General features: G+C 41.3%; 2 protein-coding genes across 4 annotated transcripts; one reads left to right on the forward strand and one right to left on the reverse strand.

Moving 5' to 3' along the window:
* Nucleotides 1–271: 271 nt before the first annotated feature.
* Nucleotides 272–5,468, forward strand: ccnh (cyclin H). The gene is made up of 10 exons (XM_077561374.1): nucleotides 272–448; nucleotides 591–709; nucleotides 794–916; nucleotides 1,191–1,264; nucleotides 2,061–2,274; nucleotides 2,419–2,582; nucleotides 2,658–2,728; nucleotides 2,814–2,922; nucleotides 5,206–5,266; nucleotides 5,337–5,468. Exons 2-10 carry the CDS (start codon nucleotides 593–595, stop codon nucleotides 5,361–5,363), a joined length of 960 nt encoding a protein of 319 aa, XP_077417500.1. The 5' UTR covers nucleotides 272–448; nucleotides 591–592; the 3' UTR covers nucleotides 5,364–5,468.
* On the reverse strand, nucleotides 2,998–24,855 carry rasa1a (RAS p21 protein activator (GTPase activating protein) 1a). 3 transcript variants are annotated; one of them, XM_077561372.1, is made up of 28 exons: nucleotides 24,526–24,855; nucleotides 24,373–24,466; nucleotides 23,662–24,260; nucleotides 17,281–17,433; nucleotides 15,329–15,464; nucleotides 15,048–15,118; nucleotides 14,674–14,791; nucleotides 14,334–14,365; nucleotides 14,184–14,236; nucleotides 13,898–14,048; nucleotides 13,741–13,819; nucleotides 13,435–13,558; nucleotides 13,188–13,344; nucleotides 12,989–13,076; nucleotides 12,839–12,919; nucleotides 12,437–12,594; nucleotides 12,274–12,350; nucleotides 11,982–12,154; nucleotides 11,740–11,899; nucleotides 10,054–10,196; nucleotides 8,870–8,985; nucleotides 8,689–8,775; nucleotides 8,046–8,113; nucleotides 7,859–7,947; nucleotides 7,697–7,774; nucleotides 7,385–7,519; nucleotides 6,451–6,530; nucleotides 2,998–4,586 (listed from the first exon to the last, which is right to left on the reverse strand). In XM_077561372.1, the coding sequence occupies exons 3-28, from the start codon at nucleotides 24,171–24,173 to the stop codon at nucleotides 4,538–4,540; spliced, it is 3,168 nt and encodes a 1,055-aa protein (XP_077417498.1). In that variant the 5' UTR covers nucleotides 24,174–24,260; nucleotides 24,373–24,466; nucleotides 24,526–24,855; the 3' UTR covers nucleotides 2,998–4,537. The 3 variants fall into 3 exon arrangements, with proteins under 3 accessions (XP_077417498.1, XP_077417497.1, XP_077417499.1); XM_077561371.1 differs by having other exon boundaries at nucleotides 23,662–24,466; XM_077561373.1 differs by lacking the exons at nucleotides 23,662–24,260; nucleotides 24,373–24,466; nucleotides 24,526–24,855 and adding an exon at nucleotides 20,623–21,033.
* Between the last annotated feature and the right edge of the window lie 1,016 nt (nucleotides 24,856–25,871).

Consider the following 25,871-nt stretch of genomic DNA (forward strand, 5'->3'; position numbering starts at 1 on the left):
CAATAAATGCACGTTTTGTGCAAACGGACTTTGACAATAAATAGTGAACTGTAAAGTGCTGTGCACTGTTTTTTTCCCTCCTTTCGTGCAATGTATACTACAATCCGTATAACAGCGATAGTCTATTTCATGTATGTTTTGTTTTTTAAATCTTTCATTGTGAAAATGTTTATTATACAAACGCAAAATAGTTCAGTGGTTCGAACCAGACAGCAAAACCTATAAAAAAAAAATGTAGCGCGCAGTCCAGCAAAGATTACGGTAGCGTCATCAGCAAGCGACGACGTGGTGTGACGTCACCACGTGCGACCAGTCCTTTTTTGAGATTCACCGACGCAAACAAGCTGCTATCCAGCATTTTTGGGAACAAATATTAGGTAGACTTACTGGGAGCCGACGTAGCATGCACGACAACCGTCGTTAGCCGCTGCTTACACACGAACGTAAAGTAAGTATACGCAACAGCTATTTTTGATCACTGGTAAATATCAGCCAGAAAATAAAATGGTTGGTTGTTATATATGTTAAAACGTCTCTCTGTGAACAGCCAGCCAAAGATAAATCACCTTCTGTGACGTCTTCTCTTGCAGCCATGTTCCACGACAGCTCACAAATCAAATACTGGACGTTTAACAGCGAAGAAGAGTTGGAACAGTTGAGATTTGAAGCTAACCAGAAGTTCAAGAAGAAGATAAGAGAAAATGGGAAGGTCAATATCAGTAACAATACCACAAATCCAATTGAACTTTGCGCACCTTAACTTGACACCACCTCTTTATGTGTTATTCCACAGCACGTTTTAAATGAGTCCATATTCCTGGACCAGCACGAAGAAGATGTTCTCTTCAGAAACTACGAGAGGAGGCTGTTGGACTTCTGCAACGTGTTCAAGCCTGCAATGCCCAAGTCTGTTATTGTATGTATTTGAAGTTTTATCAATACGGTGCACCTGTTCTTACTTACCTGCTATCAAGAATGGGAGAGTATAGTAACATCCACTTTGAGGAACTGAAAAGAAGACAAGTCAATTCTATTGCGGCACAATGTGGTAGTACACTGAAGGCGGACAACTAAATTCAGACTTGCCTAATACTATAAAACATGAATTAAAAATCAGTTGTGTGTACAGTAGTGAGAGGTTCACTAAAAAACTCAACTAAACTAGTTCCTGTCGCGTATTTTGTATGCAGGGTACGGCCATCATGTACTTCAGAAGATTCTACATGAACAACTCTCTAATGGAGTACCACCCAAGGATTATCATGTGAGTACAATTCTTCCCAGAAATCGGAAGTACTAAACGGCACAGAGGAAGGGTTTGTTACATGGCACACGCTTAGTTACCGGTACATAAACTGTACTTTTCAATGGATTGTTTTAAAAATTATTTACTTATAGGTGATCGACTATGGCGTCTTTTGAAAAGAGAAAATTAAGAAAATGAACGAGGGTGACATTTTTTGCAAAGCTTCTAACAGGGATGTGATTTTTCCGCTAATTCGCGGAATTCCGCTTTTTTTATCTCCCCCCCCAAAAAAAAAAATCTGATTTTTTTTATTTTATTTTATTTTAGTAGTTCATTGTGTATGCACATGACTCCGACAGATAACATCTTCTGCTATAACAAAGACATTTGTGGTATGCTCTAATATGAGTTACTTTTCATTTAGTCATGATACAATTATTTGTTCATGAAATTTGAACTCTTCAACATTATTTATGTGTTAACTTAGTAATCACATTAGTTAGATATGATGATATTCTCAGTGATAGTTTTTAAAAGCAAAGGCAGTCCAATGTTTTTGAATGTGACTGATTTTGAGTTGACTAAAACTGCCATTTTATATGGGATAGTTCAATATACATTGGAAATTTATGCTGTTGTTTTGTCTATTTCTTTGTCATGTGAGTGCATTGAAAGTACTTAAAAACACCCCCAGACCCCCGGCTAAATTTTCAGATAATTTCACTTTGGTCAAATCACATCCCTGCTTCTAAGCAAGACGTTTTTTTTTTGTTTTTTTTTATCATTTCTTACGTCCTTTTCTTTTCCTCTTCAGGCTGACGTGCGCATATCTAGCCTGCAAGGTGGAAGAGTTCAACGTATCCATCAGCCAGTTTGTGGGCAACCTGGTGGAACAGAGTCCGGCTGAACAGGAACGGGATTCGGAGCAGATTCTCGAGTACGAGCTGCTGCTTGTCCAACAGCTCAACTTCCATTTGGTGGTCCACAACCCTTACAGACCTCTGGAAGGGCTGCTGATTGACCTCAAGGTGGGCCGACACTCCGATACAAAACTGCTTAAAAATACATTAGAATCTTAAGAACTGGACAGTTTTTCCTCCATTGCTACATTATTATTTTTTTCACTTCCACTGAATTTGGTCTTTTGGATAATCACATTTCTCCCTCTCCAGACCAGATATCCCACCCTGGAGAACCCAGAGTCCCTGAGGAAGAATGTGGATGACTTTCTAGCATATGCGGCGATGACAGATGCAGGGCTGCTCTTTTCCCCTTCACAGATTGCACTAACCGCGATCTTGAGCAGCGCCTCAAGAGCTGGCCTCAACGTCGAGAGGTAGGCCACGGAACGGCTTTTGGTTCTTCACAGCAGAAAAGATCTAAAGGCAATCGTGTTTTTTTTGTTCCCTAGTTACCTGACGGAATGCTTGGGACTGAAGGCTGAGAAAGAAACCCTGTCCAAGATGTACGACTCCATGAGACGTGAGTAAGCCGCGCCACCAGATGGCGATGTTGCATCCTCTGCAAGACTGTGGCCCTGCAACGCTTCTTCTGCACCCCCTTGTAGGGATCAAAAGCCTCCTGAAACGATACGAACTTCCAAAACCTGATGATGTGAATGCTTGCAAGCAGAAGCTGGCAAGGATCCATGCGGAATTTGGTACAAGTTCAAACAAGTAAGGATCATCTTGACCGGCTTCCTTTGTCTATATTTGATTTTACAGTTTTAAGTGAACCACTCTCCGTTCGCGTCATGTCACAACAGTTGATTTTATTTTTTGCCAGGTTGTCGTATCTAAGATGCAAAAAAAGGTTCAAGGTTCAGTATCAGGTAGAAAAATAAAAAGGAACACATCATCGAGCTTATGAAATAACAAGAAAGTACAGTACAACGCACCACGTTGCCGCCAAGTCTTCCGTGCTTGGTGGCACAGCTGGACGCGTTGGTTCGAGCTCACCCGTTGACGCTCGGTGAGGTCGCTAGTATCGTTACGTCGCACACCTTGAGCTACGTGACATTAGGACAAGGAGGCCAAGACAGACTACGACCAGCACAGTGTCCGAGTGGGAGTGGGGTTGGGAAATGTTCAAAGTTGGAAACTTTCCGTGGGAGTGTTTTCAAAATCTCCTCAAAACTGCTGTGGGATGACCCTAACGTGGCGTGATCACTTGCGTGGAAGAGAACAGTCGAGACGTGGGGGAGGGGGGGGGGATTGCAGGTGAAGCTGGGTACATGCATACTGACATTTGCAAAGAACTGTGAGGCCAAGTCTTGCTTCAAAACTATTTTAAATGTGACTGACAAGTTAACTGTCAAACTATGAAAGAAAAAAAAAAAAAAGTATTTACATCAGATAATATATGGCTGGATGGGCGGGATTAGGACAGTGATTTTTTTTTCTCCAAAAAAAAAAAAGGACAGTGATTTTCAAATTGTAGTAAGAGTGCTCCCTCTAGTGGATTATATGTGCAAACTGTATGATGTTAGTGGGTTATTAATTTTAACAGTACAGTAAATTCAAGCAAAGCGTATTCAACCTTTAAGTGTTTTTTTTCTTTTTAGCATACAATTTCTCACAGCCGGGTTTCAGTATGCGTGTACCCTGCTCACGTGAAAGCTTTTCGATCAAATCCCGGCCTTGAGTTGGGAAGAGCAGCGTTTATGCAGCAGGATTAACACATGCACAAGACAGGTTACACACACACACACACACACACACACACACACACACGCGCATTTCCTAATCAAGACTACCTTTTCTGCTGTTAAGCTACGTCATACAAACAAAACACATTTGGATTATCTATTCACAAAGCAGCATATATAAAAAAAAAAATAAAATAAATGTAACAAGTGTCATGGGGTGGATGGTGTGTAGAAAGGGGACTTAAGGCTTGTGTAGTCTCGTGTGTAGTCAAATTCCCTGATGACTGCAGATGATGCTACTTTCAGTGCTTTGGACGCCCCCCCCCCCCTCCCGCTCCCCTCCCCATATGTCCACATCCATGTTAGGGAGTTCATACAGTTCTGCAGCTGACTGTAGCTCAGGTCCATCATCAATCGTTCCAAGACTTGCGTCTAAAGCATATTTGGGAAAGGCTTTGGAAGGACAACGTTCACATATGCAGCAAATGTGTTTCCACCCACCCCCGCTCTCAACAGGGGGGCGGCCATATTGCATTTGAACTACGGAGATAGTAGGCCACGTGCTGAGAAATAACTGGAGGCCCGGGGACAAGGCCTCGCTCTTTCTGGCCGGCACTTTTGACTCATGTGCGATTCCACGGAATTCACATGACTTGGATGGCGGCTGCCAGTGACATGATGGTGCACTCGGTCCTGGAAGATAAAGTAGACATGTTGGGAAAGGTACACGTTGTCAAGAAGTAGTGCAGCGATTCCCAACCAGCATCATGGAAAATTATCCGATTTGCGCTTAACTCTTTGACTGCCAAAAACGTTAAATAACGTTTAGTAAAATCCTATGGAGGAGTGCCAAAGACGTTAAAAGACGTTTGTTTCAAAACAGAGGTGAAACTAACCATTTTCTATTGTGGATTACTGAAAAACGGAATAAGGTAGAAACAAACTTTTTGTGTGTTTCCATAGTCCAAACACATAATTTTCTATGGACCTTGAAAGATCAGTCAAAATGCTTAAAATCGGCTGGCACCCACGGCATCCCTTTTCTGAAAACGTCTGGCAGTCCAAGAGTTAATTTAGTTGAAAAATTATTCACGACAAATAACCTAAAGTAAGGTTGGAAAACACTGCATCTAGTAAATGTACTTACTTGAGATGGGAGTGATATGGGGTGGGAGGAACAACTACTCCTAATGAAAACTATCTAAAGTTGCATCAATGAAAATGGAAGGTGGTTTGGTCACAACATTGATCATAGAGCTCAACAAGTCCAGCATACTTAAGTTGTTTTTTTTTGTGTGTGTGTGCGTGGCAGCAAACGCAAGCGGGGCTACGAGGAGGAAGGCCACGTAGCAAAAGAGCTGCGAATACAAGAGGTGAGATCATGTTTACGCTTCAGATTCCAAATCAGCTTTTTGTCTTTAACTGTGTTGTTTTTAATCACAGGAGTGGACTGATGAAGATCTCATGTGACCCGTTCCTTCCTCGAAGTGACCAATCGGCAAACGTGACATAAAATGCATTCAGTATAAATGGTTTGTTTTCATTGTGCGTGACAAATAAAATTTATTTTTTATATATCGTGTCTTCAATACGCCAAAGAATAAGCCCATCCACTACTTTACAAAAACTGTTTAATAAGTGCATGCATGTCTGATACAGTCTGTACTATTTTCCAAAAAAATCTGCTGTAAACATTTTGCATCATATTTGGATTCTCGGATTATGCGTTTTGCCGGGATTGCAAAATTTCCAGGTGGGGGGAAAAAAAAAAAAAAAAAAAAGCTTAACCAAACAATCAAAACAGTTGATACAATCTGAGGGCGAAAAATTCCGCTCATCTCTCTTATACACACTCATGATTCCAGCAAGAGAATTTATTCTTATATAAAATAACCAGACTTTTTCTCAAAAGACTTCAATCTAAAAAAAAAAAGTGAACAAAACAAATGTAAAAGAAAAAGAACCATGCTCGCTTCGGCACTTTGCCTATATTGTCACAAACTTGAATTTAAGTCAGTCACTACTTACAGTATAAAAGCATCCTCGCTCGCAATCCAGTTTGAAAAAAAACTAGCTTCTTCATGTCAGTTTCCTCATATGAAGCGGGAGGGGGGGGAGGGGTACACTTTGGCAATTTGTGCTAGAGAAGCATGGCTGGTACGGAGAAAAACCTTTTCACAATCCAAATATTGTCCCTTATGTGCAAGGGAAATGAATGTACCCAAAGTTGGAATCATTCACGCAGTTCCAAAAAGTTTTTCCTGTGCAGGCAGCTGTCAGTGACGGGTGCCAGTTTAGTACTGCATTGGTTGTACTCAGCTGTTGTTGCATAGCTCTCATGGTGAATGGGACAACATGGAAGGGGATGGGCGGGGCTATTGGACGACGACATGATGAGGCGTGGGTGGTGGTGGTGGTGGATGGGGTTGCCATGGAGATGAGGGTAGAACATGCGAGGTCTCCCCAGTGCGGCACCCCCGGTGGAGGAGACTTGTCGTAAGGGAAGGGAGATGGAAGTGAAGTAGGGTGGGGGGGCGGGAGGGCGGGGGGGTACTACCTGTTGCTGTTGGACATGGCATACTGAGCCTGCTTCTGTTGGAGGAGCTCCGTGATGGCCAGCAGCTTTTTTAACACATGCTGACACGAAAGAAAGAAAGTGACACCAGTTAGCATCCAGTAAATCAGTGTCTTCCTGACTACATTTCTCACAGCATATACGTTCATTTCAGTATATAACGTATAAAAACGTTTTATTTTAAATATTGCCGTGGTCCCAAAAACGTATTTATATGTTTTTTTTTAATGCTAGAGCTTACGGAAGGCTTTGAAGCAGCCTCTGACCTGAAGAGGTCGCTTAAAGGAATGGCAGTTATTACAAAAAAAAGGCTAGCATGTGGCAGCAGAGTATAAGAGATCAACCAGGGCCATGTTGCAACGAGCGCTTTTCCACTGTTTTCAACAGGTTTGTGAATAAAGATGAAACTTAGCTATATTCTAATGTTAACTGCTGGAAAACGGAAACAGAAATACAAAGTTTTTCCTGATGAAATGGTAGGTTCCATGTTTTTATAGCAATAGAACACAATATTCTGTTGACCAGGCAAAATCCAGTAAAACAGCCGGGAGCAAAGGGGGTTGCTTCAGTGAAAATGGCTGGGAGTGAATGAGATACTTAAAACCCTAATTAATCAAATCCAAATTGACATCACAATGAAGTAGAATGCAGTTTTCAAATTGCAAACACTAAAATTTTGGAAGATGCATAATTTGCCGGCAATGCGCTAAAAGCTGTCACAATTTTTTTATAACCCAAATCTATATATACACTACCGATCAGTTATTTTTTGCACATGACTGAAAATCTATTCTAAAGTGTTGAAAACCACTTTCTTTGACAATGTTAATGGTTGGACAAACGTGACATTTTGTGGGTCTCCTGAAAAGTGACGGTTTTGGAGAGTGTTGTTGGAAAACCGACGACCGTCTCTCACCTGCTGAGCTCCCCTCTCATTACTGAGCGTCCGAAGCTCGTCTGAGTGCGCGGCGCACAGCTCGTGCAATGCAGCCAGGTCACGGGACATATCTGTCCTAAAGTGCTCTGTGGTTTCAGGAAGATCGCGAACATTCTGCAAACAAAGTCCAAATGCAACTTATGAAGAGTCCAATTGTTTATGTGTGCTATCGCCCGCTAATGAGAGATATTCCACTGTAGTTTCAAGAATTCGAAACTTCCTATGGACATTTACCAGAAACTCTTTGTGTGCAACCCTAGCCTTGACATTGATGACACAAATGGTACTCACCCCCAACTCATCCAGAAACATGATCATCCTATGCTTATTGTTTTTGATAAAAGGATTCACGCCCTCCATATAAGGCTCCTGTGTGAAGAAAAAAAAAAAAAAGAAAAAGACACAATGTCAAGACGATCACAAAATCACATTCCAGGAAAAGACGTCTCATACCTTAGCACCGAATTCTACCAGGTTGGCAAGATTCTGAACCGACTTTGCCACCAGTGTGAGGGTCCTGCCGGCTGTCGAAGATGGCGGGTCTGCAAGAGGATACGTTTGATATTGATCAGCATTTTGACAAGAATTTGTTGGGGTTACAATAAAATTTCATTGAGCGGCACTTTGGATGGCAGCTCACCAGCAATGATGTTGAACATTCTCGGATTGAGGATTGCAGGACCGATGAGTCTTAGAAAGACGAACCCGCTGGAAGACGAAAAAAATGGGATAAGGACATACATTAATTAAAAGCAAAACGAAATGAAAAATATTTGTCAATTCTTCATTTTTCCACCAATCAATGAAGTGAGATAAGGTTAGTGCCTCTATCAGATTGACAGTATTCTTTCTTTTCTTTTCAGTTCAGCGAGGCAAGAAAGCAGCAAAGAAGCTTACTTTCAAATGTTCATCAGCGATAACAACAAATAAGAAAGCATTTAACTCTTTGACTGCCAGACGTTTTCAGAAAAGGGATGCCGTGGGTGCCAGCCGATTTAAGCATTTTGACTGATCTTTCAAGGTCCACAGAAAATTATGTGTTTGGACTATGGAAACACACATACTACCAAATGAAAGATTGGACTCTCATCTTTCATCAGAAAAAAAAAAGTTTGTTTCTACCTTATTCCGTTTTTCAGTAATCAACAATAGAAAATGGTTAGTTTCACCTCTGTTTTGAAACAAACGTCTTTTAACGTCTTTGGCACTCCTCCATAGGATTTTACTAAACGTTATTTTAACGTTTTTGGCAGTCAAAGAGTTAAGTATGTTTTTGTGTTTACCTCACAACTCGGGTCCTCATGGTGGTATTAGCCGGCCATTTCTGCTGCACGGATTTTTGCAAACAGCCATAAATGAATCTTAGCGTCCTGGAACAATAACAACAACAGCTTCTTGATTGGACTCCCATTGGGACATTGCCATGAAAATGGTTGTGCTTTATAAAGACATTTGTGTGCTTACGGCGGTAGGATCTCAGCAGCCATGAAGATCTTTTCCACCAGTTCTGACAGGATATTGAGGAGGTGAGCCAGGTTGAGGTTGACATCCTCATTCTTTTCCAGTTTGGAGGGGTTCAACTTGAAAACAGACGGAAACCATGAAATTGTCATGGCATGCTACAGAAACGGCAACAAATCTAGAAATTGCTTTTGTATACGCGTAGCTTGTAAAATGAACGTGTGTGGATGGAGGCATTTCAGTACAAAGTTAATTTGACAAAATTGGACATACTGATTTTTTTTGCAATTATTTCAGTAGTCTTTCTAAAGTGAATATTCTTTCTAAGTAACAGGGATGTGATTTGACCAAAGTGAAATTATCTGAAAATTTAGCCAGGGGTCTGGGGGTCGCTGGCACCCAGCTAGGTCCAGGGCAGTGCCCTGGTGGGGGGACAAGGGGGGCTTCCCGGAGCTCATGGGTTTTCCGTGTTTTTAAGTACTTTCAATGCACTCACATGACAAAGAAATAGACAAAACAACAGCATAAATTTTCAATGTATATTGAACTATCCCATATAAAATGGCAGTTTTAGTCGATTCAAAATCAGTCACATTCAAAAACATTGGACTGCCTTTGCTTTTAAAAACTATCACTGAGAATATCATCATATCTAACTAATGTGATTACTAAGTTAACACATAAATAATGTTGAAGAGTTCAAATTTCATGAGCAAATAATTGTATCATGACCAAATGAAAAGTAACTCATATTAGAGCATACCACAAATGTCTTTGTTATAGCAGAAGATGTTATCTGTCGGAGTCATGTGCATACACAATCAACTACTAAAAAAAAAAAAAAAAAAAAAAAACGATTTTTTTGGAGGGGGGGGGGGGGGGGGGGAATAAAAAAAAAGCGGAATTCCGCGAATTAGCGGACAAATCACATCCCTGAAGTAAGACTTGGAAATAAGTTGAAAAAATATATATAATGTTAAGGTTATATACTCTCCGGTGACTTCATTAGGTATGCGTGGCACAAGCTAATTAGAGCAGCAACATTGTGAAAAAAAAAAAAGACACTAATGCTCAGTTCACTGAAACAACCAGAGTTCTTCATTTAACATGTTTATTATTGTGGTTTGTAGTTTACGCAGGAGAAAAAAAAAAAGGAGCTTATAAGTAAATAAGGAAATTCGCTGTACCTCACAGGACTGTTTACTCTCCATAATCTTCAGAATGGTGTCCTTCAGAGCATGATGGACGAAGGGCGTAGCCGTGGCCTTCATGTACTGCTCCATCAGTGTGCTGGCCAGAGTGGTCGCCCGGAACAACGTTGTGGCTTCATCTTTCCGCAAGCAGAAAGAGTTTTAGCTCAGAATAAATGATGTGCATTTCTGTGCTCATTTGCTTCAATGCGATATTTAGATTTGCAGTAGGGAGGTGATGATGTGAATGTAAGATCAGAAAGCAACAAATGTTGCGCCTTAAAACAATCTCCTGGTTTATGCCGTTCCTGAGTCTTGACATGCACGCTTTGAGGTTACGAACAGCGCACAATGAGCTCATTTGCAAAGCAGCATGAGAATACATCATGTCGAAAAGTAGCAGCTGAACTTTTTTCCCCCACTTTTGTTAGTTGTTGAGTATGAAAACCTTTTTTTTTTTATAATATTTTATTTTATTTTTAAATAAAAGATTATTAAAAATTAAGGGCGTCAGGCGATAATTTTTTTTAATTGTAATTAATTGCATGACTTCAATAATTAACTCACGATTACTCACAAATTTTATATCTGTTCTAAATGTACAATAATTTTCTTCTAGGTTTTCATACTGTTGTTAACAAAAGTGAAAAAAAAAAGGTTCAACTAATAGAAATAGTTCAAATGAATTTTGGACGTCTATAGCCGTCAATGGCAGTGGATGAGTTAACATGGAAGTCAACCCCAAAAAATTCTTGACAATAATATGTTCTATGCAGCCCCAATAGTCTAAATACGGTAATATGGTTGATATTGCATTTGTGAATTATGAGTTAAAACCGCAAAATCCAGCAGTTGTTATAAATATCAGCTTCAGAAAACAGGTGAGCCGTGATTGGTTGTTGCCTGAGCAACTGTGACGTCATCTTCAGCCAACAGGAAGTGGCAAACTGTTCGCCCCTTGAAATGGGGCTGGATTTTACGTCATAACTCATATTCCACAAATGCAATATTAATCAGAATGTCATGTTTGGACTAGTGAGGTCACATATGGCATATTATTGTCAAGAAATGTTTATGGCTGACTTCCCCCTTTAACTCATTCGCTGCCATTGACGGCTATAGACGTCAAAAATTCATTTGAACTATTTCAATTAGTTTACATTTTTTCCACTTTTGTTAACAAGAGTATGAAAACCTAGAATTTTTTTTATTGTACATTTATAAAATATATAAAACTTGTGATTAAAAAACTATTGAAATCATGCGATGTATTACAATAAAAAAATTTAATCGAATGACGCGATTCAAAAAAAAAAAAGATTACTAAAAATGAGGGGCGTCAGGCGATTAAATGTTTTTATCGTAATTAATCACATGAATTCAATAGTTAACTCACGATTAATCACACATTTTATAAATGTTCTGAGTTTTTGACGTCTATAGCCGTCAATGGCAGTGATTAATTAGCCTTCAACTGGGTGAGTCTACTCCTTATTTTTGACAATTGGCCATAAATCGGGTCACTCGTATCTGAGTAAAATGAGTTCACAGGCGTGGTCTTGTAAATCAAGATGCCACATGTAATTAGAACCGCACCGCAGTCGCAAAGGTTAGTGACAGACTCTGGCATTTTGCTACGACAACTCTACACACCATTTCCACACTTCCATTTAATTCTCTCACCCTCCATGCTAATCTCTCGGTCGTTGAGAGTCCTGAGAAGAGGCGCCTCGGCCTTTTCGTGTCTGAAGATCCTCAGGAGGAGGCTTGCCAGTAAGGTGCGGTCCTGGCCGCACACGTGGGCCAGAGCGTAGATGACATGGAACTCTTTCTGCAGTATCATCTACGTGAGGACACGCAAACATGCGGTCATTGTGGACGGACGGTGTATGGACCCAGTCGGCGTGAACGGCAGCGGCGCTGACCTCTTTAAACTCGCTGTACTCCTCTTCGGGCATGATCTTCTCCATCGAGTATCGGGCGCGCACACGTAAAGAGCCCGGCTCGATGCCCTTCAGAGGCACGTGGGAGCTGAGAGGGAACCACTCGTCAATCATTTGGCCCTTTTGCAGGCGGCTTAGCTGGCAGCGCATGAATACTAGTGGCGGGGGAGGGAGGGGGGGGAGGGGTAACATCGAAGGAAAGAAGAAGCAAAACAGGAAATGTCAGAAAGATGAGAAAACAACATTTGGTCATAAAACACGCAGATGCACATACAGATGTCACTTTCTTTGCTCTTTTTCGTTTTGTTGCTCAGGCTGATCTCAAATCTGTTGATTTCACTCGAGAGGTCACTAGAAACAGACAAAAGAAAAAATTTGGAATTTAGTAAGCAAGAAGAAGAAACTCCGATGCGAAGCGTATATAAAAGGAGGCTCACTCAAAAATGAACTCCTCCGTGAAGACGGGGTTCGGCCCCTCCCGTGGGTGCGTTTTGGCCACCTGGACGTTGTTCAGGTAGATGTTACAGTAAGGGTTGGTGAAATACTTCACCGGCAGCTTATGGGCCTCCTCCACGTACAGCACCAGGCTGCTCACCTGAAATACAAGCGAGCAGTTCGGGCTTGAAATAGACATAGATTTGCATGGATTTTTTTCCCCCAACTAAGAAAATAAAGTCAGATGACCTCATTAGTGCACTTGGTTCCACCTCTTTTTGGAAACCTGTTTATATAACAACCTCCCCAAATTGTATGCACTGAAGATGAGCAAAGACACATAAGCGTCTTCTTTACTGCTGAAGAAAAAAACGAAAACGTGACATGCATGCATTTGTGCATACCTGTCGCAACCTTTTGTTGGAGGTGGGCTGAGTTGTCTTCCTTAAGTTACTACAGAACGTTTGAAGGCATTTCATCCAATCCTGGAAAATAACAGAATATTTTAGCACTGCGAGTCCTTGAAAACATGGACGACTTGAGCCTTTTATTACCTGCGCCTGCTCCGGAGCCTCCCCGGCGAAGTAGAAAATGTATTGTTCCTCACTAAAGTGCTGAACAACAATCTGGAAACAGTTTGGCCTGAAATTGAGCAATAAAAAAAAGAAGAAAATAAGAACATTGTATTACCTCATACCTTCTCCAAACAAGCCTCACTAAATCATGCCACGGAATAATATGATAAGGCCTTACCTGCCAAAAAGGCTGTCGTGAACACCGTACACGGAGCACACACTCAGGTCGATCAGACCTTTGGGTTTGGTGGCTCTTTTCTCGCTCTCAAAATAGATGAGCTGGGCATCGTTACCCTCCAGGATAAAGTACAAGTTCTTCCACCGTTTGCCTTTGCCTGGACGCGTTCAAATGAGAGAAAATCAACCACGATAGCGGGGAGATATAATAATGTGTGTGCCGGGAAAAGAATATTTGCGCGACAAACCTTTGTTAAAGAGGATGTAGCCTTTCTTGACAATGTTTTTGTAGAACGCGTCTTTTGGTTTTCGTCTGATTGTGTTGTAAATTTCTCTCCCATCCACCGTGTCCGTGATGACTTGTTCTTGGTGCTAATTGAGGACAAACACAAGGTGCGCTGTTATAACTAGCGATCTGAGATAAATGATGTTAAGATATGCCTTCCGTACTTTTAATCTGTAGAATGCAAAGGTCATGATTTGAAATAATTAAGCATATAGAGAAACGGAGTTCCATTTTTATTATTTTAAACATTCGAAACCCGTCTACTTACCTGTACTGAAACGGGATCTTTCAAGTTGTAACCCTCCACAATCTGCTCTTTCTTGTAATGGTCGATGATGTCGTCGACACTGCGGAACGAGAACGCAAATGAGACGCACGTTCATAGACGTTTATATGGTGATTGTGAGCATGTGTCAATACAAGACCTGTTATAGTACCGCCCTCCCATCATGTACTGGTTGTTGGGGGTGGGAGAGATCTTAAACCTTTGGATGTTTTCATTGGTGCGAAAAAAGAGGGAGTAGTCGCCAGGTGTGTTGTCTGATGGCCGCACCAGGAAACTGCACACTTGGCCAACTATGAGCATGAGCGGGAGAGAAAGGATGTTTAGTAGTCAAATCCATTTTTATATATTGATTTCAAAACTGCTTACACTGCAAGGATTTTTATTTTTTTTTACTTTAGCATGTGAAAGTGAAAGAAAAGTGTTACCCGTCATCAACAGGTTGTAGGCTTCTTGTTTTGTGATCTTTCCATGATACCAACTGTGGAAGATCCAAAGTGAGTAGCATTAGTCAATCCAGCCATAAATGAACACCATAAAATTTTTTTTTTTTTTAATTAATTAAAAAAAACACCTACATTTTTCCCTCATGCGGATCCTCTTCCCGACACTAGAAATGCATCAATGGAACGTTGTCAATATGCATCAACTGTCACATTATAATTGTATGTTTTGATCAGCCAACGCCACTAAGCCATTTTTAATAATTTTAGCCACATGGTTGTTTGCTGTCCTACTTAATAATGCACGATAAAGCTAATATTTAGAAGAGAACAGACCAGTGGTTAAAAAAAAAAAATATACAACTAGCCACTGCATTTTAATGTTACATAATATGGTGGTACTTTTGACAGCTAAGTATTTTTTTTATATGAAATGAAATATAGTGTACTTAAAGTCAATATAGGATCCACTTACCACCTCCTCCACCAGATCCTCCACGATGAGGCCCTGCTCCTCCGTACGAACGTTGGTCACCCACATCCAGCCGTCGTCCAGTTCATTGTGAACGATGAACATGTCTCCCTTCAGGAAGCTGCGGACACATTTGGTAAATATCGTTTCATGTTGTAAGAGGGACTATGTGACATCAAATTGTGCGGGTTGTTATTTTAACTGACTCATCTCCACTAACCACGACACACACACTTCCTGGCATTTGTGATATTTCCTGAACTAACCAGCAGGGGGCGGGCTTTGGCAACATTTGAGGTTTTGTATGGCTCAGTCATCCATCCCAACTGTATTTCATGTGTTTATGTTACATGTGTGATGAAATGATGAATGCTTACCTGATCTCATCAGTATCTGGCACTTTGGTGTATGGCAGTATGGCCCTTACTCTCCTCCTGTCCTCTACAGGCTAAGCAAAGAGACACAAAAAAAAAAAGACATAATTATAATTTTCAACCTTCTGAACGTGACATTTATGTCTTTATATCACATTTACTCCATAACCATTATGTAAATTACTTAAATTGTTCTACTGAATGTCAAGTGTCTGAATGCAGTGCATCTTAAATGATCTTTGACGATATTCTTGTATAATGTGAACAATATTTCATAGTCTGACCTCCGGAGGGGCAACAGGCCACTGCAGCTTTTCTCCTTTGAGCAGGCAAGACACGTAGCTGTAGTAACCAATTAGGTCTGATAAGGAAGAGAACCGCCTCCCCCCTATGTAATAGTCCCCGCACATGGCAATTATCCTGAAGCGGGAACACAAAACAATGAGAACAGTCAATTAATTATACAGTATATGATCATCACAGAGTATAGCGTCATGTTGACCAGTTTGCTCATTTACATAGGAAATGTGGTGGAAACAAATACTACCATCTACAATATAGATGCATGGAGTGGATTTTTGCAATGGCAAATAAATTCTATTAAATAGCAGTTAATTATTTGTTGTTGTTTTTTTACTAGTCTGATTCATGGGCCATCCAAGCATATCAACCATTTGAAAGTGTCGTGCAATTAACCTCATGTTCATAATTCCTTTAGAAGTTGCCTTTTTGGCTTCCTGCAATGCTATGAGACAAAAAGACACAAAGTCACTGATATTTAATTAGAACGATAATCTCTCTCTCAGGTGGGAAACCATACCACATATTTGTGATTTGGCAATTGCGGATTAATTTGGTGAGAACCTATCCTCCATTATTGAATGAAAAATGCACCTGTTTTATCTGGCTAAAAATAGATTTGTGGTCAAGATGTTCAATTTTGAGGTCTCTTATTTTCTTTTCCCAGCAGCCCAAAAGTTGAAATGATGCTAAAGTGTATGAAAATAAGTGATGAATCAACAATGTTGTAACATGCTAGCGCTAGTAGCTAGCGCCTTGGGGAACTAGCTAACTTGGTTTAAAAAATAACCTGAGATTCTTCACCTCGAATTCACAAATGGTAAATTCACAACCAATAAAAGCCGAAAGTACAGAAGACGCAAGAATGCCCGTGTTTTGAGAGCCAAGCCGTCCTACCTTAGAGCATACATTGCCATGTCGTCCGGTCCGGGCGGTATCGGCAAATGTTAGTAATCCGATCGATTCCCCAAATCAAACGTTTCAACGTGTACCGCTGCAAAGAATGTTGAGCTAAATCTTCCGCATACATCTTCCTTACACAAGTAACGTTAGAGGAAGCTGGGTGTGATATTCATCGATAACAAAAAGAACATTCGGTGTAAACACAATAGCAGCAAAGTTGACCCAACGTGAGGGGCGTTCTCGCGATCCCGTGACGTCAGTGAATCGATAGGCAAATACAAACCATTTCAAGAAGCCGTCAAATATCGGCAGAGTTTCACTATTTGCAACAGGGCTCGTTCCCGATCTCGAATTAATAGAAAAGTTTCACTGTAAATAAAAGCTCGCGGGGGGAAAAACCAACAGAAGTTAACCTTCCTCTTTTATTTTTTGTTCACATGCATCAAAGGAAAGAAGTTTAATAAATGTTCAGTTATTAGAAAAGGAGGGTCACTTTTATGCATAAATAAATGAAAAGGTGAATAGAATTAGGTACAATAAACTAAAATATTCATCTTGACAAACAACTATGCCTTATTTCACGTTAAACTTCCGTTTCGTGGTTTCCTAAAGGAAACCTATGTGAACGCAAATGCAACAAAATGCTAGTTGCATCTCAGAGTTTATTAAACAGCATCACATGTGGTTTCCAAAATGACTGGTGGAAAATATGGTCAAGCGATAAGTATAGCGTGACCTTTGTTGTTCACACTTGTTATTTAACATGTCAGACTTGCTTGTGCTAAAGCCAAAAAATACACGGGATGCTCAAAAACTTGCATGACAGTTCAAATCCCTTTTCATTCCAGTAGAAATTTGTTTCGCTGAAATGCATTCTTATTCAGCCGATTTTTGAGCTATTTGGTAGTTTGGTTAATTACTGTGAGAATTCCGGTTTTAAATAGCATGATTTTTTTGGACTACGAAATAAATCACCCCTTTAGAAAAAATAACCAAGACAAAGTGTCCATTCTGCATGTATGGAAAAACTTACCTGAAGTGGTTGACCACATTGGTCATGCTGAGGAAAGACAGGACAAAGGAACCGGGCCGGCGGTCACTCTCCCTGATGAGGTAGCTGCCATGGGTCCGAGCCTGGCGCAGCCGCTCCTCAGCGATGGTTCGGTCTAGCTTGCCATGGTACCACCTGGACAGACACGCATCAAGACAAGGTGATTTAGTGGCAATGGCTGCTAGTAGATTGTGAGACAAAATAATAACAATAATAATAATAAACTGATGAAATCAGCGTGTAAAAAAAATGCTGAGCTAGAAATAATAGTTTTGAAGAAAGTTATGGGTTTCAAGACCATTTTGCCTTTAGAACTCCTATTGAAATTTTCATCAGGCGAGGCCAAATCCTGTCATCCTTTCCCGACTGGGTAAAAAATTAACATGCCTTATCCAAATTTAGGCCACTCAGTGAGGGGGGAAAAAAAAGCAGCAGTACTTCTTGTAACAGGAGAGCTAAAAGGGCTCCCGTGTAGTCATCAACCTGCAAGTCTCTTTTTGAAAAGAAAAGCGAGATGAAGCCAAGCCTGCTACCAAAGGAGAGCTTGCAGAGAGGAAGCCAGGAACAGGAAAGTGAAGTGTCTGTGAAAGGGGCTTTGGAGGGATTTGTGTGATAAGAGTATTGAGTGCAGCTGGAGAGTCGGTACAAGCCGCATCAAGGATCCAAGACAACGGTGGGAAATAATGCTGAAGAAAGATATACGAGTGAAGAGGGAAAGAACCAAATGAAAGTGTCAGAAAGCGTAGCTCGGCACATCGTTTTATAAGCAAAGTAGTTTGGCTCCAATTATGACATTAGAAGGTTTAAGCACTTGCCGTCCAAAATTTGTGCACACACTACCCCACTATTAATTATACATATAACATTGCCACAAATGATACACTGTTCATGCGAGGCTCATTTAATTGCAGAACTAGGATTGTATTGAGATGTAAAAAAAAAAAGAAAAAAAAAGAAAAAAGTCCTGCCATTTAACAAAAATGGCTGCAAATTTTAAAAAAAAGTTCAAAAATTCTGCTCATTTTCTGCTCAAAAATTTATGTTTTTAAATTAGTATCTTCAATATAACAAGTTAGAACATAAAAACAATGTTAGTTACTGTAAATAAATATAAAGCACGTGTATAAAGAAAAGTCACATGACAAATGGGTCACATCCACACAGACTTCTGCGATGTGATATTGGCATAAAAACAGGAGTTCAAAACAATCACAGACATTTTCACATGCTTCAATCACAATCCTAATACAGTAGAGAGTGAATTTACACAGGCTAGCCATTAGGGGTGTGCCGAAAAAGACCGACTCTCATAAGAATTGCGATTCTCATTTAGTATGATTCAGAATCGATTTTAAATGTCCCAAAATCGATTTTATTTCAATTATTTTATACTGTCTTGCCCTTGTTTGTGTGTGCCTTTATTGGGAGCACTGTTCATGTTGTACGCGATTTGGCCACTTAGGAGCAGCGTGGCTTCGCTCGTCCTGATACACTGTTAAGTTGTAGCCACATAGAAGCAAAAAGTCACGATCAAGTTATTCCAATAAAAGTTGTTGTTTTTTTGCAGTGTAGGATGTTAAGATGCTTCTCTGTGTACATTCCTGAAGCGTTTTGTATGAGTAGTCATTCTTTTGAGTGATAAAATTGCCACGAGTAGCGCGCTAATTAGCATTAGCGAGTCAGACTGGAGTAGATCGTGATAAATTCTTTGCATATGTATAAATTGAAGCAGAAATCTTTGTCAATCAAATCATTTTTCATCTAAAATCGTCCTGAATCGATAATCGATTCTGAATCGAATCGCGGACCCAAAAATATGACTCGAATCGTGAGACAGTCAAAGATTCCCAGCCCTATTAGCCATGCTAGCACACAGGTTAGCAATGTGATCATGTCAGTTTGTATGTGTGCATTATTTGTGCTGCTGTGATCATTTAGTCACATGTAAACGCCCGTCCATAGATTATGCTGTAATAGGAGTTAAAATGTGTCTATCATCTAAAATTCAAAACTCAAATCTCATTTGATACGGTAGATCAAGCAGGCACACGAACACACACACTGAAGCATCGGCCATGCTAGTGGTTATAAGAATGAGCGCTATCAACTTGAGGAATGCCCCGTCATGTCTGAACATGAAAAGCAAGCAGCACAGTGACATCCTGTTTCTCTGCATGACTGACACCCGAGTCAAGGGAAGGTGTCCATTCTGCGTTTTCACCACACTCCGCAAACAAAAGACTCATGAGGACCTTTTTGACAACATGAGAATTAGGTCTAAGCCTAGCGAAGGCAACATTTGCCCTTACATAAAGTCACCACTGCACGATCACCCAAAAATATGTGGAGTTGCCTCCTACAGTGTCGTGTTATCATGAGGCAAGATGAAAAAAGGCAGATAATTTTTGCGTTTCCTGTGAGCATGTTTGACTGACTGTCGGCTGTCAAGTAACGTATCGCTCAAGATGGTTGAAATTGAATATGTTGAAATAACAAGACTGCGGCCTCGGCCTAGATACAGCAAGTTTGACTATCTCAAGATTGAAAATGGTGACTGAGATGTGAGCCCTCATTGGGTAGTCGAAGGGAGCTAGACTATGAATTAATAATAATAATTCTGTGGGAAATACTGTTTGCAAGTTGACTTGACCTAGAAAATATTTCAACTGTCTCACACTTTCAATACTTGAAGAAGTATTATTATTCTATTTTAGGAAGAAGAAAAAAAAACTTGGCCCACTTTCTGTAACTTGCCACTCTATTGTCCTATAAGCAATTTAACAAATGTATCAAATACAATAAGCAATTTGCACCTTGTGAGTATTAAATCTGCACAGCACTCATTAATGCGTATTTTGGGGATTACCGACAAGTTGTACGCTACGGCCTTAAAAGTGCTTAGGCAATTGTCCATAAATGGATTAACTGAAAACGGAATAGTTTACTTACATAATTAAACAAAACAAAAAAAAAGAAGCCAATGCTGTGATAAACTCATGCAGTTGTCATTATTTTAGGTCACCAAAAAAAACGCATTTACTTAAATAGGCCAATTCTACACAGTGCAGACGCAGACCTCGTCAACTTCCAAAAAGAAAAATTGCATTATTTGACATGAATAATACCTCACTGGAGCTGCCAAAACTCATCGGGGGATAGAGCAGAAAAAGACAGAATTTGAACCGTGAACTGACGAACACCCATTCATGTGCCACTTTAAACACAATCGTTGAAGCCAAATTGGAATCTGGAGTAGCCCGAATCAGCAGGAAGCCGCTTCGGAACCGAGGTATGGCTTGTCGATTTAACGGCCGCCCCACTTACGCCGAGTTGGCCCTCTGCTGCATCTCCCTCCACGGCGCCCCGCGGTCTCGCAAGCCGTACCCGCTCCACCGACGCGGCTACCGCCCGGCCAACTGTGAGCGTGGACGCGGGACGCTGAGCCCGGGCAGCTTGAAATCCAAACAAGCCATGATGATGATGATGATGATGCGATGCCGCTGTCGCCTCGATGCTTTCATCCCCCGTCAACATCCACAGAAATAGGACGCGGGCGCAAAGACTCCGACGAACGCCACTCGGGCATTTATTTGGACTAACGACGCCTGTTATCCATTAGCGGCATAAACGGGGTTTGAGCGTTCTTTATGAAGTAGAGTGATGTGAAATGTAGCGCCGCAGTTGTTGCTCTTACTTATCCGCCTCCTCCGACTTTCTGCCTTCTCCTCTTCTCTTGTTCTCCCTCATAAAAAGCCAAGAGCATGCAGCCGATTGGTTTCTGACTCAGTGGGACAGAAATGCTAGGGAGTGGCAAGTTTGCACTCAGGCATCTTGTAGGAATCCACATTTTGCTGCACAGTGGCAGATAAGTCTTCATCGCCATCCTGTGACGGTCTCAAGACAGTAATTAATATAAAGCTTGGCCCCAGCCTTGCCCCTAAACATCTAAAGACAACACCGTTAAAATGACATGGGTAGCAATAACCAGACGACCGACCACAGACTTGTGATTAGAGTCTGAATGGATGGCTTGTTAATGAGGTCCGCTTATGTCATCTTTCGGTTTTCTGTTCCAGCAGCAATGGCCAAAAGCCCAAAAATTAAAATGTTATGGTAGGTATTATTTTGGGACAAGAAAATTTTAAAAGGGCGATGTCATTGTTTGTAGTCATGACACTTACCAACCAACTACTGTGCGTAGCTGCATAGACTAGTCATTAATTTACATTTAATTAAGACACACACGTACGTACTGTATTGAACTATGGATTAAAAAAATGTTTTGCCATTGCCAACGTATTTGCTTAGACTTGAAGCAATCAATGCTCAAATATCAAGTGGTGCACAACGTGGTCAGGACATCCGTACTTTATAATGGCCTCTATATCACAACGTTTGAGGCTAATGGTAAAGTGATATAAGTCCCACCCAAGCCAACCCCAGAAAGAAGCCTCTTGTCAAATACAACTCTGAAACTCAATTGAGGATCCTGTTAAGGCTACAACGAACGGTTCCGAAGTGTTGAAAAACAGGATGCTGGAGAGAGAAAAGGCAGGGCAGAATGGATATTGGGAGGGCATGACAGGACATTGCATAATGCAATGAGAACGTATGGAAACTACAGCATAGGCTTTTTCCTCATCAATATGCAGCACATGGTTTCGTATATGGGCAGGTGTTGCAAACTGGCAATACGGATTACGTCAAAAGAGAGACCGGTGGGTACGGTTGTACGAAAATGTCAAATAAGCCATGCTGATTTTGAAGTCATCAGTCCATAAAAACAAACTGTGCTCTTTTGAACCATACTACAATGTTAGGAATATGACTATGCAGTGAAAAGGACGTTTCCGTATCCAGCTATGAAATCAGGTAACTCATTCACACCACTGGCAATAATGTTTAAACCCACCGGTGCAACTCTGGGAAACCCGTTCTGACTTAGGCAGCTTCTAATCTTCGTGGAAACTTGAAATCTACCACTCATTTCCCAGAGTTGTTTGTTTAAGCTCAGGCATTAAGCGCACACGTTTCTCCAGGCAGTAGCAATGAACTCTCGTGGGGCCAATTGTAGCTCGACTTGGTTAACCATCAGCGTGACATTCCAATTTATTGTATTCACTGAGTTTATGAATGGCATGTCGGGCGCAGAATGTGTTTATGAATGTCTCTCTCTCAGTCTCGGTCACTCATATTTTCACTCTTTCACTTTGTTCAATGTGCCGAGTGGAGCTTTCACGGTCGGTGTGCAACATGCAGCCAAGACCACTTCTATCGGGGCAAATATTTTCCGCAAAATTTTACACTTCACGAGTTGCTAACTCAAAGGAATTGAACATCAGTCTTGGTCCCAATTACAGAAGACATACAGTCCATGGTGAGAAATGCTGCTACTATAAGTATACAGTGCACAGCTGTCCTGAGGTGAAAAAGGAAGTGCTAAGATCTTGAACATACCAGGATGCATGCCATTACCCTCCACCCCAAGCACCAATAAGGTACATTTAAATAAACTTTCCAACATTATCAACTTAAAAAAAAATAATATATATATATATATATATATATTAACAATTTTGTACTGTACTGGGCATTTTCAGGCAACAAAAAAAGTATGGTGATGTATAGGGATGTAACGACAATATTGTGATATTGCGATATTAAAACTGCCACAATATATCGTCGTCATCATGTCACGATATTAAAAGCAGCACATATGTTGAAAAAGTCGGGCTGATTTACATTTGTGCAGTTCTAGCACCCTCAAGTGGCTAGTTGTTTAGTGCAGTTTAATTTTTAGAAGGCATGTTTTGGCCTTTTCATGTTTAAAATCCACGCTAATGGTCAGATGAAGGGGAACGTAATATGCTTTTGAGTCGATATGTGGAGGAACTCGATGTGTGCTTGCATTAGCAAGTAAAAGCCTCAAAATATATATATTATATTTTTAAAATATTTTCCATTGCTGTATTGGACAAAAGCACAATATTGTGTGTTTTTTTTTAATAGTATGAGCTCTTTTTTGCTTTCTTTTTTTACAATATCGTGACCTTTTTTTGTATCGCCAGCCTCCCCACAATATTGTAATAATCATCGTATTGTGACCATATCGTATTGTGATGTTTGGATATCGTTACATCCCCAGTGATGTAACAGACAATCGGCTCTGGTGGCAATTAGTCCATTAAAGCAAGGTTCTACTGTAAATGTGTAATCCCTTTTGGAAGAGCCAACAATTAATTCTGTAAAAATCCTGATTTATTCTCATGTAAATTTTCCAGGTTTGAAAACCCCCCAAACCTTTTTTGCCAACCAAAACTGTTCATTTGCACAAAGATTGATTTCCCTGTTTATTGTACTCACTGGTTTGTGGGTGGTGCAGAGAGAGGGAACACCACCTCTTCCTCCTCATATTCCGGCCCATCTTGCAGGTCGCTTTCATCCATCGTGCCGCCACAACCTGGAGGGGGAGGAAGTGGAGGCGGTAGTGGGGGGAAGTCGGTCACCCCGTCCGGGACTGAAGATGTGGGTGAAATCCGACAGGCCGGTGCCTCTGAAGTGGGAGAACCGCACATGCCGCCCACGTTCCCTGAGCTCGATCCTTGGAAAACTGAATGTCCACCTCCACCACTCCCTGTCGTGGACAGGGCTGATCCGCTTGTATCCCCACTTGACACCGGGTAGATCATACTCGGGTCCGGGAGCGAGTCCGGAGATGTGTTTGAGTGTTGGCGGAGGGTTGGTGCAGGTTCCAAATCCGCTGCCCTCGCTCTGGTTGACCTGGGATAGCAAGGGAACGGGGCCGTCTCCGGGCCTCCTCCGCCAGTCCCCGTCGTGACCGAGCCCGTCTCCTCACTACTGACCTCCGCTGCCATCGTTCCGGGAAAATTGTAGCGGGGAACAAGTCCAGAAGGGAGCCCGCCCTTCCCCTCGTTTGTTAGGACACTCCGTCAGTGTTTGGGCTCCCGGGAAACAACAGCAAAAGTTGACTAAAACGCGTTGTAGCCTGTCAGCTAGCGTTAGCCCACAAGCTAACTGTGCTTATGGGCTGCAACTAGCACGCGTTAGCTTTACCTCGCATTCGCTCTCAAGCTGGATGGCTTAGCAGGTCCGAGACACTTGATGATTTCTTTCTGTCTTCATTTTTTGCTGAGATTGAAGTTCACACCTGAAAAGCACATGTTGAACATTCCAAGTCTCAACGCCGCTTCTGCGCTCGGACCTCACCTTCCGCACTATCGCTGTGTTGTTTTATTGTCAGTGCTATGTGTAATCCTCGTCTCTCCTTTTCTCTCTCTCTTTTTTTTTTTTACCACTGTTGTTGTTTTCTTGCGTCCACTGTCCGGTCGTGGCGAGTGTTTCCCGCAAACGACCCGCTCCTGTCGCCTAAAGCCACGGCGCGGTGCGTTGTTCGGCGAACCCAAGCATATCGCTATGTCAAAGTAGACATTTCTTGCGTGCTCGGAGCTAAGTTTACGTTGATTTCCAGGTTTCTGGGCTTGTGGCTTACCCGCTTGCTCCCCGCTCGCTCCCTCTCTCCTCCCTGGCCCACTCCCCTCCAGACGCCGAGCAGACAAAACCAAGCGAGCACAGAGAGACACCGCTCCCCTTCGATCCATGTTATCTGCAATCACTGGCAGGGCTGAACTGCATTAACACAGTCATTCGACTTGTACCATTATGATTGTTTTTAGAATATAATTGGACGATGTAGTTAACCAGAAAAATGTGTTATATTGATAAAACTCCCGCATCAACACTTAATTTTGTTTTATCTTCAACGCACCCTATACCGGAAGTAAATTCTCATTATACCGGAAATCATCATTTGAATAGCAAATAAAATTGTCCACATTGTTATTCAATTGGGCCTTGATTCCTTGAATATCATTTAACTTCCAGGCGGTGACCCGTTTTTTTTTTTTTTATGGTTTTGACCAAACCATTTCAAAATAAAATACTGCCAACGGGTTAAATGTGGATCTTAGCAGTGATTTGTTCACTTGCCGAGCTTCTTCCAGGCTGATCCGAAGCTTATACTGTTCATGGTCACGTGGACCGCTGTCCATCTCCGCATAGCAACTCCAGAGAGAGAGAGAAAGAGAGAGAGAGGGGAAAGAACATGTAATCAGATTACAGGTACATTAATTATTACATTATTAAAAATGGGGATTATTTGGAGGAATTACAATTTCTACGATGAGGGAGAGAGAGAGAGGAAGGGAGGGAGGAAGAGAGAGGGAAAGAGAGAGGGAGGAAGGGAGAGCGAGAGAGAGAGGGAGGGAGAGAGAGAGAGGGAGGGAGAGAGAGTGTAGACTACACATAAATTTAAAAGATCCTTTTTTTCATAGAATTACGTAGCTTTGACACAGGGCAGAATGATTTTCGAACATACAAACAAACAAGCGCTAGCGTCCATTTATACGAAGCTAAGGCCTTTCTGCTGCTTTGCCCGTTAGTCACCATCCTCTGCCTGAATGTGACAGTGTTGTGTGGATCCTCAAACTGAAGGTAATACGATTTTGGACAGGATGTGGATAATTGGTTTTCCCTGACTGAACAAAGAATCTAGA

Source organism: Vanacampus margaritifer, chromosome 3 (genome assembly GCF_051991255.1).
Source record: "Vanacampus margaritifer isolate UIUO_Vmar chromosome 3, RoL_Vmar_1.0, whole genome shotgun sequence".
Lineage (NCBI taxonomy): Eukaryota > Metazoa > Chordata > Actinopteri > Syngnathiformes > Syngnathidae > Vanacampus > Vanacampus margaritifer.

Excerpts from the sequence above, each read along its gene's own strand:
- ccnh (XM_077561374.1), top strand. The coding sequence starts at position 593 with ATGTTCCACGACAGCTCACAAATCAAATACTGGACGTTTAACAGCGAA. Across the intron at positions 2,583-2,657 it reads GCTGGCCTCAACGTCGAGAG|TTACCTGACGGAATGCTTGG; the intron begins GTAGGCCACGGA and ends TTTGTTCCCTAG. Across the intron at positions 2,923-5,205 it reads TTTGGTACAAGTTCAAACAA|CAAACGCAAGCGGGGCTACG; the intron begins GTAAGGATCATC and ends TGTGCGTGGCAG.
- rasa1a (XM_077561372.1), bottom strand. The coding sequence starts at position 24,173 with ATGGCAGCGGAGGTCAGTAGTGAGGAGACGGGCTCGGTCACGACGGGG. Across the intron at positions 17,434-23,661 it reads TCTGCACCACCCACAAACCA|GTGGTACCATGGCAAGCTAG; the intron begins GTGAGTACAATA and ends GTGTCTGTCCAG. Across the intron at positions 7,520-7,696 it reads TGTTTCTGGATGAGTTGGGG|AATGTTCGCGATCTTCCTGA; the intron begins GTGAGTACCATT and ends CTTTGTTTGCAG.